The 12,824-nt window shown below is 45.5% G+C and overlaps 1 protein-coding gene across 1 annotated transcript in view; it reads left to right on the top strand.

The window, feature by feature from the left end:
* Positions 1-299: 299 nt before the first annotated feature.
* Positions 300-12,824, top strand: part of LOC129825919 (multiple C2 and transmembrane domain-containing protein 1-like) — a gene marked incomplete at its 5' end in the record, with an annotated part of 45,032 nt that continues 32,507 nt past the window's right edge. The window contains 1 exon segment of the mRNA XM_055886036.1: positions 300-416. Within this exon segment, the coding sequence (XP_055742011.1) occupies positions 300-416 (117 nt within the window).

Below are 12,824 nucleotides of genomic sequence, written 5' to 3'. Positions count from 1 at the left end.
GATACTTATCCTCCTCATCCTCCGGTGAAGGTGGAGGGTGGCCCTGTTGGCCTCGTAGGCCCTGTCCCAGCTCTGGGATCAGGGGTCCTGTTTTGTCACAACAGCCGTCCATTTAAGGCTTTCTTCTATTTGATTATCATACATATATTATCAGATGTATGGGTCTGTGTTATGTTTATGCGTATGTGCGATATGCGAATGTGTGTTTGCAGTTTGAGGTCAATGCAGGTCTCTGCTACATTAAGTCCCAAGTGTTTCTCTCTCTCTCTCTCTCTTTCTCTCTTTTTTTCTCTCTGCAGCTCTTTGTTCTCGTGGTGTGGAACTTTGAACTCTACATGATTCCTCTGGCTCTGCTGCTGCCGCTGGCCTGGAACTATATCCTTGTCGCTTCGGGGAAGGACACCAGGCAAGACGTGGTGAGTGTCCCTGTTATGTATCCCTACGCCGTTCTGCCCCTTTAATTGTCTAGTTCTAGGTCACATGGCAAGCGCTTACATCTCACACACATTTCTGTCAATCATCTCTTTTATCTCATTTCAATATGGATTTGATCCTAAAAATACTTGTCATATTCACTATAGAAAACACATACAAGAAATGTATGTAGTGAAAAAATATATAATGTGTACGTGCTAAGACATCATTATTGTAAATATACATTTGTAAAATAATTCAATTAAATTAAAACTTTACAAAATCCAGGAAACATAAAGTTTCACGGAAGTGGACTAGGGAGTGGACAGATTGTGTCGGCACCTTCTCTCTAGATGTAGAAATAGGAACGAAAAGAATCGCAAAGTTAATACAAACAAGAAACAGACACGGAGGGAAAATTCATTCCATTACGCTTCTAAATGAGAAATGCCAATTGCCTTGAACTTTCAAGAATCGCTCTCAAATTCATCCTCTGCATAGGAGGAAATAATAGCTTGTCACCTTGAGCAACGCTACGCCACTTACCTGGTATTATATGTATTTAATTGTATTTTATTTTTTTTATCTCCTATTCCAATTAAACAGTGTCAAAGCAATGTCACGGAGAAGTGGACATGTTTTAATCATTGCCGAGGTGTAGTTGGAGAGTCGTGTGACGCAGAAACTGGACCGGAATTGTGGTGCTAGGGTGAACAATGAAGGGATTCATTTTAATAAGAGCATTTCCAGACTACCTTCCAGAATGCACAATAAAGCGACCACATGTTGTCCTCTCTTAACGTATATGACTTCATTTTTCACGAGGTCGCAGTTCGGCAGATTGTTCAGGAGATGGAACTGATAGCTGTTAAACCAATGAAAACAACAGGTGAAACGAATTTGAATAACTAATTGTCCTTTTTAAAACAGGATGTGATGAATGTAGCTGTGAATGTACTGGTTTTAGTATTACCTGAATGTTAGGAATTACTTGAGCAGGCTTCAGGCATAGATGTGTTTAGCCAGTGTAGACATTATTGTAGCTGGGTCGCAATTAATAGCAAGAAATACATGTATTTTACAACGGAAGTTAAACTGAGCGTAAAACCCAGGTACACACATAGCAGTACACACATGCAGCTTTGTCACTTTTGTACCTTCGTGCTTCACTTCTGTTTCAGTGCTCTGTATATGCAGTATTTCCCTGTAGATGGCGACATTGCTTGACAGAAATCTCTAGACACAAAAAAAAGGATTTCATTATTTATTTACCTCCATATGATCTATGAATAACAATGTTATTTTTCCCAGGCACGTTTTAATTGAATTAAAGCAATAAAGATTGTATACCTATTCACTTCACATACAAATAACTCTCTATGCAGAAGAGCCCCCCCCCCCCCCCCCCCTCCCCATTCCTACTGTCTCGAGGACTCCCCGAATTGGCTTCTACATTAAAACCAGTTAACACTGTAATGAGTGGTATTTATTTGATAGGGGGGAAAACGTCCCTCTTCTTGTGAACACAGTGTATTACTCGTCACACGTCAACGTCAATTTACACTTCTCTCATCCTGAACAGCATTGTGGCCGATCAGAGTACAAGACCAGGAATTGTAACTGACTAAGTGACCTGACCAGGAACGACCCTGGGCCCAGAGTTTTCCCTGGTCAGATCACATGTTAAGGAAAATCTCCCAGCCGTATGACAACTGTGAGATCTGAGCCCTGGCCAAAACCAGGTCAGCTGTCTGGCTGTCTGTGCATGTGTGCCTGCAGAACCAGGTTGGTGTGGTCCACTATTAGCGCCCTGTGCTTCTAATGAGAGAGGAGGGTTCGGACAGAGCTGCCGTTATGTTATTACTCCCCCTTACTCTTTTCTCTGCCTCCATTGTTCTACAGTTTGACGATTGTAACCACAACAGATGAGGTATTGGGGGGGGGGTTCCGCTCCCTGCCACAGTAAACAAACACACGGGTATGCTTCCCATTAGCCAAAGCCGCCGACTGAGCCCCGTTCCCATGATGAGCCACAGCGCTGCACTCCACTCACACACAGTCCCTAAAAACATGGGAAGTTAGTTCCTCGTCACCTCCTGGGACGGAATCTCTCGCTCTCTCTCTCTCTCACTGTGTACATTCTATACGGGGAATGCGTGGACAGGAGAATGGGAGTAATTGTTTCCGATTAGCACCTTTCACTTACACCCGAGACCATTGCGCTGAAGGAACATGCTGTATAGCTGGCACAAAAGATGTCCTCTGTAGAAAATCACCGCTCTCTTGGCGTGTGATATCAGTGCCTGAGGATAGGCGCAACTGATTGTGATGAGGCGGCCCACTCCTTCTATGCCTCCATCTCTCCTTCCCTCTCTTTGTAAGTATCTGAGCACTGCTGTGCAGGATGGTTGAGGAGCTGTGACATGTTATAGGGACCTTTCTCTCGGAGTGTGTCATCCTGCTTCTCCCGCCTGGGCTCGGCTGCCATCTTCACATTGGCAGGCAGTCATTTCACCTTGCAGTAATATGAGCCCTCTGCTGCAGAGTCACACACACAGCAGTCGCAACCATCCAGACAGCACTATAGCACTAGGAGAAAGACAGTTTTGTAAGGGATGTGATTGTGTACATGATATGAAAATGATTGTCCCTCATGTTACACACACACACGCGCGCGCACGCCAAGCTCTCTCTTTCACGGCCACACACGCGCGCGCACGCGCGGACACACACACACACACACACGAACACACACGAACACACACAGACACTGATGTATCCCTAAAGGCATGTCCCTGTTTGTTTTAAAGCAGTGTTTCCCATTTTGTCACTGGTGTCAGGGGGGGGAAGTGGTTTAGAGGGAGAAAGAAAGTTGTGGCCTCCTCGTTCACTCGCCTGGAAGAGAAAAGAACAACCCGGCCACTAATTGCTTTAACGAACATGTAATATTAAATCATTGTGCTTCACCAAGGGTCAGCATCCGGAAGGCTGTGGTTTTCCAAAAACCTGGGATGAGGGTAATGCTGGAGGAATCTCTCTTGAACTCAACTCACTTTAACTAAAAAGAGAGGGGGGGGGGGGGGGACGAAGACTCAGTTGATTACAAACTCCCTAATGAAATAAAAGGAGTTCCATGTGATGGGTTCACTGTGAGTATCCCTCTTGTATTCTATACCAAAACCACAGCCCCGTCCATAATGGGTAAACGAACACACTGTATTTCTACACGCTGTAATTTTCACCTGAGGGCCACTGGCGCTCTGGTTACTCTACACAACCTGGTTCAAGCAGTCGTGACACTAAACGGAATAAGGCGCGGTGATGCCGAAACGTCTGTGTTTTTTTTACACCCAATGAATTACTGGGAGGTTATATATATATATATATATGGAGTGTGCAACTCTCTTTGTTTCTAATACTCTCTTCCTATACAACATATATCAGACCGGTACTCCTCATGCAGGCCTTAGACGTGCCGAACAGAAAAGATGACCTTGGACCAGCTATTAAAGACCTGGTGCAGCAACAGTGTCAGCTCTTACCTTGCCCTTTTTTCTGACCTCTAACCCTGTTATCTTGTCTGTCAGCTGTGGCACCATTAGATGACCCGCGTGTCACCCTCTCTAAGGCGGTGTGTGGCTTGTTATGGATAAAAGGTGTTATTAACATGCCAGACACTGCTGGGCTATGTGAGCCATGACAGGACAGAGGGAGAGAATATGGTGCCGCTGCTGGTTAGAGTGGTGGGGACAGGGTGTTTTTAAGTGTTAAGACATCATTACAGGTGCAGACAGTCTGACCAATGCCACAACGTAATTGTATGCTATTCTCATTGCAGTTGGGAAATAATATAACTATTTTTTAAATATATTTTTTTAAAGAGCTGTCCATCTTGCATACTTACCCTCTGCGTTTCAGTAGAGACCCCTACTGTTTGGAGGTGGTACTGCACCCTCCGGGCAGACTAGTGTCTGGAGACAAAGAGAGGATGACAGCGCCAACAATACCACCACCTCCATCAGCACCTATCACCTCTCGTAGTCACCCATTTCCCACCACCACCCCGTTTGTTTTGAAACCTGGAACCGTTTGGTAGGTTCCGTCTCTGAGTTGTTGCCGGGTTGGGTTGCCGGGTGGCTGGGCTCAGTCAAGCGGGGTACAGCTCAGCTGGAATGGAAAAGCTGGAGGCCTGTAGGGCCGTCCCTGGAAGACCGACCGGCACTGCTGAGCCACTGGCCCGGAAAACTCTTTACCAGATGTTGTGGAGGTGTTAATTATAGCACATGCTGTCATGGTGCAGAAATACGCCGGTGATGTCTCTCTCTCTCTCTCTCTTTCTCTCTCTCTCTCTCTCTCTCTCTCTCTCTCTCTCTCGTTTTCTCTCTCTCTTTCTCTCTCGTTTTCTCTCGTTTTCTCTCTTTCTCTCTGTTTCTCACTGTTCTTCTCTATTTCTCCCGTCAGATTTCAGATTCAGATAGGCTCTCTCTTTCTCTCTCAATTCAATTTAAGGGCTTTATTGGCATGGGAAACATGTTTACATTGCCAAAGCAAGTGAAGTAGACAATAAACAATAAAACATTTACTGTAAACATTACACTTACAAAAGTCTCTCTCTCTCTGGCTGTCTCTCGCTCTCTCACTGTCTCTCGCTCTCTGGCTGTCTCTCTATCTCTGGCTGTCTCTCGCTCTCTGGCTGTCTCTCTCTCTCTGGCTGTCTCTCTCTCTCTGGCTGTCTCTCGCTCTCTGGCTGTCTCTCTCTCTGGCTGTCTCTCTCTCTCTCTGGCTGTCTCTCTCTCTCTCTGGCTGTCTCTCTCTCTCTCTGGCTGTCTCTCTCTCTCTGGCTGTCTCTCTCTCTCTGGCTGTCTCTCTCTCTCTGGCTGTCTCTCTCTCTCTCGCTGTCTCTCGCTGTGCTTCTCTCTTCCTCCCTTCTCAGATTTCAGATCCAGATCCTTTATTAGCACGAATGACAAGGCCACTGTTGCTAAAGTGAAGTGACATAATGAAATCAACAATAAGAGTAAAACATTTATAATAGTAATGGTGATAAGAAAAAAAATATGTATATATACATACATAAATATTACAACATATTTTTTTTTACAAATAATAGAAGTAAAATGAATAAAAATAGTAATAATGTGATCATCTAAAAACGAGTTTGCTTTGATAAGTAAACAAAAAAATAAGAATATATATTGGTACAATGAGATCATGCAGTGTGTACGTGTAACAACATTGAATAGGTACAATGAGGTACAATGGGAACGTCTATGGAGTGTAGGTGAGCATGCATGCAGGTATCGGTAGTTCTGTACCCTGGTTTTGTATGGGTGTGTTTGCATATGGGAGTGTGTGGATATGTGTATGGGGGTATACATTATTTGATGTATTATAAAATTTATATTTAGAGTGCATACATGAGCATGTACAGAAATGAAATGAATTTAAAACAATATATATATATAAGGAAACAAAACAAAAAGAGAACAAAATACATTGAAACAAAGCAAAAACACTGACAACCGTAAAGTCTTTCCCATCGCTCTCTGGTTGTGATACAGGTTGACACATTTAGCTGCCTGCTTTGCTGGCTGCTGGTCTTCTCTAAGCAGAATAGGGAGCTTATGTTCATCAGGGATCTGTCTAAAGGTATTTTTAAAAATCTGGGTAGCATGTTTCCTTTACGTTGTCGTGGGGAACACAGGAAGTGCATCTCAGTTTCTACCGCCTGTAAATCACAATACTTACACAACGTCGTCGCTGGTAACTTGGCAGCCAAGATTTAAGGTGTGTTTTCTCCCCCTCCCTCTCTCTCTCCATCTCTCACTTCCTCTCGATTCAATTGAATTGTGCTTTATTGGCATGGGAAACACATGTTTACATTGCCAAAGCAAGTGAAATAAAGAATAAAGGAAAGTGAGAAGAAACTAAAAACATCAACAACAAAATGATACAGTGAACATTGCACTCATAAAGGTTTCAACGGGAGGAAGATGTGTCAAATGTATATTATCAGCTACGTACAGTGTTTTTAACTTCTTGCGAATAGTTGTAGTGCGATTAGTAGGGGAAGACAAGTAAACTGATTCATCTGGGTTGAATTTACAATGTTGTTTGTGCTCCACTGGTCGCCCTGTTTTCATGGCAGTGGGTCACAAATCCCGCTGCTGTGATTGCAAATTGCGGTATTTCGGCTAACAGATCTGGGAGTTTATCAATGCTTGATTTGTTTTCAAGTTCTCTGCGGGTCTGTGTGATCTGTGGGAAATATGTGTCTCTCATATGGTTATACCTTTGGCAGGAAATGAGGACGCGCAGCTCTGTTTCCACCTCATTTTGCGGGCAGTCGATGGGTGGGGGGCTTCTCCTCACCAAGCTTTTCGTACAAGTTTTGGGAAATCTGAAAATAATATTTGAGTTCCGGAAAATCATTGGCAAAAGGGAGAAGTGTCAGGAACTGCACCCGCATATGACGGCCTCTCTCAATAGTACGACTCTCTGAGCCTGTACACTCTTAGAAAAAGGGTTCCAAAAGAGTTATTCGGCTGTCCCCATAGCACCCTTAGAACCCTTTTCGGTTCCAGGGAGAACCCTGTTTGGTTCCAGGTAGCACTCTTTTGGGTTCCGTGTAGAACCCTCTGTGGAAAGGGTTCTACATGGAACTCAAAAGGGATCTACCTGGAGCCAAAAAGTGTTCTTCAAAGGGTTCTCCCATGGGGACAGCTGAAGAACCCTTTTAGGTTCTAGATAGACATTTTTTTCCCGAGTGTACATATTCAAGGATTTTTTAAGTTTTGGGTCAGTCACAGTGGTCAGATGTTCTGCTACTGTGTATTCTCTGTTTAGGGCCAAATAGTGTTCTAGTTTGCTCCGTTTTGTTGGTTGATTCTTTCCAGTGTGTCAAATAGTTCTCTTTTTGCTTTCTCATCATTTGATTGGGTCTAATTTATCACTCTCTCTCTCTCATATTGTTTCAAAAGACTAGGCCTCCCATACAACCATGGGCCTTTTCTCCGCCAATTTCTACTCTCTCAGCCTTTATTGGTGTTTGCCAGGATAGAGCCTGCAGCTTCTCTCTCTCTCTCTCTCTCTCTCTCTCTCTCTCTCTCTCTCTCTCTCTCTCTCTCTCTCTCTCTCTCTCTCTCTCTCTCTCTCTCTCTCTGCCCCTTCTACTTGAATTGACTAATTGTTGTCTTTCTTCTCACATTAAGTCAATAGCGAATGCACAGTATATCCATTTGACCATCAGTGTCTTGTTAGTGAGATGTAGACAGCAATCCATTTCTGTTAGCTTGTACCGTGAAAGGATAGGTTGGGATATAATCAATTGAAATGAGCAACAAGCCTTGGGAGAAGTCAATGGGATGTCATGTGTCCCCATAAGGATTTGAGTTGACAGAAAGAGAGGAGAATGAACTATATTCTGATGAGGAGGAGGAGAAAGAGAAAAAGAAAGGGCCTGGCCCAGTGTGCCTTCACTCAAACCAAAGGAACACCTCCGCAGTGGCCCTGCCCCAAAAACAGAGAGATAGACAAAAGGAGAGAGCGAGGGAGGCTGCGGTGCCTGGCAGGCGCTCCTCAGTGCAGCAGAAGACATGGCAGTCGGTGACAGGTGACAAAATCAAAAGGTCATGTCACTTTTAACTGGAAGCGTTTGTGCCCCGCTGATTTCCCCCGTGCCGCCATTGCTCCTCTTCGCTGGCAGGCAGGCAGACGGGGTTGGGAGTGGGGCGAGAACGCCGCGCCAGTCTCCCAGCCTCCCCCTCTTTATCCCTGTGAACCTCTGTACCCGTCGCTGCTAACAATGTCAGCTCTCCGTGTTCTGCAGCAGTCCTTGTTGTTGTTTTGTTGCTGCTCTCTGACTGTTCTGGCTGTGTGTGTGTGTGTGTGTGTGTGTGTGTGTGTGTGTGTGTGTGTGTGTGTGTGTGTGTGTGTGTGTGTGTGTGTGTGTGTGTGTGTGTGTGTGTGTGTGTGTGTGTGTGTGTGTGTGTGTGTGTGTGTGTGTCTCGACAGTGTGTGGGTGTTCAGACACTAGCCCAGAGCTTCCTCTACCCTGTGACTCCTACTTTCCCCAGCCAGGCACCTGCCTCTCTCTATCACACACACACCAGCCCTGTTTCTGAAACAAAGGTCTATCCCAGTTTGGTTCTGTATGAGCAAAACTCAGAGGTTGGTTTTCTTTGCGTTGGTCCGACTGACTCAATGCTGACATGTGTCCATCAATAAGATAATACTATGTGTATCTCTCTGGAATGTAGTGATGATTATGATTGGCACTTTGACTGGTCTGTGTGATCATGAAAACAGGCAGGCCCCGTCAACCCCAGTCCCAGAGCGCCCCAGCCAGCCTCACCCCTCTCTGCCCCCTGCTGGGTGAGCCAGGGCTGGGTCAGCGCAGACGGAAGGCCCCCCCTGTGAGGGCCAGGGCTCTGACAGCTTGTGAAGGGCCCGTATGGGTCAGACAAGCTCTGCCTGCCCACAGTCCTTATCAGCCTTCCAGCCCTCCCCTCTCCTCGCCCCTCTCCTCCAGAGCCAAAGCACACACACACACACACACACACACACACACACACACACACACACACACACACACACACACACACACACACACACACACACACACACACACACACACACACACACACACACACACAGAGACAGCATACCAAGCAGGGTCTGGAGGGGACTGGAGCAGGCCCCGGCAGCTGGAGAGGTTAAAACCCTCTCACGTATCAAAGAGGAAGATGAGGAGGAGAAGGAGAGGGGGAAGAGAGAGAAGAAAAGGAGAGTATATCTTCATGTTCGGCGGGATGTCTGCCTTGGCGTCAATTCCCCTAGCGGCTGTCATTCGGAAGGTTAGGAGGAAGACAGCAGAGATAGTGGTGGTAGGAGGGGGGTGGGGGTTGGGGGACGGCGTTCGCTTGGCAGGGCGGACGTCACCGAGCTGGGGTGAAGAGGATGCCAGCGGTAGCTCAGGGGGTCGAATGGGGATGTCTATCTTGTCTGGTGTGTGCATGTGTGTGTTTATCCTTGTGTGTGTGCTTGTGTGTGTGTGTGTGTGTGTTTAGGTTCATCGACCCATCCAAGGCCTGAGTGGTATTCCAGAATTCACACATCCACTGTAGTTTTCCTATTCTCTCTCCTCCCACAGCCGGCAGGCCTACTTCAAGTGTCCTGTACTACTGTACATCAATATCTCTGTCTGCTCCCTGTTCCCTGCTCCTTTAGGGCACACAGGTGTCAGGATCTCCGGCCTACTGGGGCTTAATGACCAAAACAAGAGGAAATGGCTTGCCATGGCACTGACCCTATAGGCTGGTTTTAAACAAGCCAGACTCACATAAACACTGCAGGACACTTGCCCTCCAGGACATGTGTTCACGAGCACTGCTCCATACTAAATGGGCTGTACTTTATTTATACGTTTCACCAGTGGCGGTCGGTGCCGTTTAAGATGAGGGAGGACAATTATTTTTTCATGAGCACTGTCTTATTTCTATTACAGCATATTGGATGACTATCATTCATATTCCGTTCACCCAGTTCAATGTAACAGCGATGGGTTTAGGTTACTACATGATACTAGAATGTTCCCTATACCCATCATGAGGTTGCTACAACCATAGCCTATAAACGAAAGTTTACAACGTAGCTGCACACATTCAATACCACCTTGTACACTCTTGCCTGCATCCAGCTGAACTAGGATGTATTCATTAGCCCAACAGTTGCAAACAAGAGTTTCTATTGGACAAATTCAGGTATGTTTATCCCCGTTTCTTTCCGTATGCTTTTGTTGAAGACATTTTTTCAACAGAATCGGAGGTAGGAATACACAGTTTACTTTCATAGCCACATACAAACAGCTCGTTGTATTCCTTTTCACGTCTACGCACTGTCCTCTTCTCACCTTTTCCCTTCACTTGTGAACTGGGACCAGGCGGGAAAAAAACGTTCCAAGCCAAACCTTCATATCATAACCGCTACACACAGCGTACATCATTGTCACCATATTGGCTAATGCAGTATAGTGTACAGTCAGAAAGCAGTTTAGCAGTTACAATGGCGGGCCCAGATGGCAATAAATTAGTCAAACCAAAAGCTTACCTTGACTTGGAAGAGTTCCAGTGTTGGATAGTCATAGCCAGCTAGCTAACATAGCATCCCTCTGTTTGAGCCGGGTGGTTGAGTAGGCTAAACTAGCTAGCTGAATTTGCTAGCTAAGTCTGTGAAATTGAGAGGGAAAAATAAAAAATATAGCTAGCTCTCTCTCTCTCTCTCTCTCTCTCTCTCTCTCTCTGTCACTCTCTCTCTCTCTCTTGCTCCTCCTTCATTTTTGAATAAATTAATGGCTTAAAAATTGTTCAACTATTGTCTTTCTCTATGAGTCTACTACTCACCACATTTTGTGCACTGCAGTGCTAGCTAGCTGTAGCTTATGCTATCAATACTAGATTCATTCTCTGATCCTTTGATTGGGTGGACAACATGTCAGTTCATGCTGCAAGAGCTCTGATAGGTGGGATGTCCTCCGGAAGTTGTCATAAGTACCGTGTACGTCTATGGAAGGGAGTGAGTGCCATGAGCCTCCTAGGTTTTGTATTGAAGTCAATGTACCGAGAGGACGATGGAATCTAGCTGTCCTCCGGCTACACAATGGTGCTATCCTACAGAGTGCTTCTGAGGCTACTGTAGACCATTGCAAAATAGTGTATTTTAATCAGTTATGTAGTGACACGTGAATATATTTTGTATAGTTTTATCTAAAAATAATAACTTTTGAAATGTTTCACTATTATTTATTAAATTCACTGAGGAGGATGGTCCTTCCCTTCCTCCTCTGAGGAGCCTCCACTGCGTTTCACCTAGCTATGTATTTGACATATTTCACATGTGCAGGATCTTTGTATATATTCATGTACCCTCTGTAATCTGTGAGTATAACCTGTACCGTTCAGAAGATTTGAATGCTTTGAATATGTTAATTTCCCCTCTGGTAAAGTGTTGGATCGAAGCGCGTCGAGGGCTGTGTGAACGTTACACGATCCTGTGCGACATTGAGTCTTTGAAGCATCGGTTTGTAATGATAGTAATTCAAACGATGCGATAAGGGGATAAACAGGTGAATGGTAGAATACACCCAAACAGTGTTCATCATAACAGAACAGGGGGAATTGCTTGAATTCATCAGCGGCGCGCTGGTAATTGATGTCTTCCGGAGACGCAGCGTTTCGTTGTGGCAATCTTCAGGGCAGATGAGATGACATGTCTTTCCTTTTATTTATTTAGATTACTACGTACTCTCGTAGCGGTGAACAAGGCTGTTCTCTTTACCCCAGGCAAGAGGGGAGAAGAGAACGTAGGGGGGGTGACGGTATCCTCGTCTCTGTCGGTACTGCCTATCTTCAGCTGATATTCTCTCTGTTTTAGATAACAGGGGGCCTACAGTATGTTACTGTGCTGTGTAGTGTAGTAAAAAGGCTGTGTTTGGAGAAACCCATGATCCATTTTAGAGCGTGTCCTTTGTGGTTGTTGATTCTGACACGGTGCCCAGGTCTTTATTGTACACAGAGTTTTTAGATGCGGGACACTTGCTCGTTAGCTCGGTAACCGTCGATTGTTGTGGACACCGACGGATTCCGGTGAATAGGCAGGAGTAGAACAAGTTCGACAACCATACTAAGCTGTCGATAGATACACACACACACACACACATATAACGTCATGACTTCTATTTACTCTCTCCACGCTCAGCACAACTGGGTTGAACCTCTCTTTGTTTCTGCGGGAAGCTGTATTTACATAAGGAGCTTATGTCAGCCGCACTTTTTATTATCCCAATAAAACAAAGGGACAAAAGCCATTGTTCTGGGAAGTAATGATTTTTGGATTTCTCCAACTTGTTTGCGGGTGCGGGCGGGGGTAGGGTAGGGGGTATGGGATGATGGGAGGAGATAAATGCAGCCCCTTGGCAGCTTGCGGGTTTATGATGCGCCTGTTTGTTTAGGGTAATGCCGCTGCGTCTGACCCTGTAGCTTTGACGTGTGATTGACGGGGAGGAGGCAGGAGAGGAGGAATAACGATCTGTGCTGTCCTACCACTGCTCATCAGGCAGGCGGCAAGAATACACGCGTGATACTACTGACACTGTCTGTTTCTCCATCTGTTTGTCCGTCCGTCCGACTCTTTACAGATCTCCTCTTACCCAGGGGACGCTAAGTTCAATCCCTGATCTGAGTTGACCTGTTTGCTGCTGCCTGCTCCACCCTTCGTTGTTGTGTAATACATCTTTGAGCGCCTGTTCTTTCCCCACTTTCCTCCTTGCCTATAGCGAACGGCAAGAGATTGAGTCAAAACCTAGTTCGCGTGCTTATGTAGGCCTCCTGGGGGATTTAAAAGGCCATTGGAGC

This window comes from Salvelinus fontinalis, chromosome 28, assembly GCF_029448725.1.
Source record: "Salvelinus fontinalis isolate EN_2023a chromosome 28, ASM2944872v1, whole genome shotgun sequence".
Classification (NCBI taxonomy): domain Eukaryota; kingdom Metazoa; phylum Chordata; class Actinopteri; order Salmoniformes; family Salmonidae; genus Salvelinus; species Salvelinus fontinalis.
The sequence above is the reverse complement of the archived record's forward strand: the minus strand, read 5'-3'. Positions and strand labels throughout refer to the sequence as shown.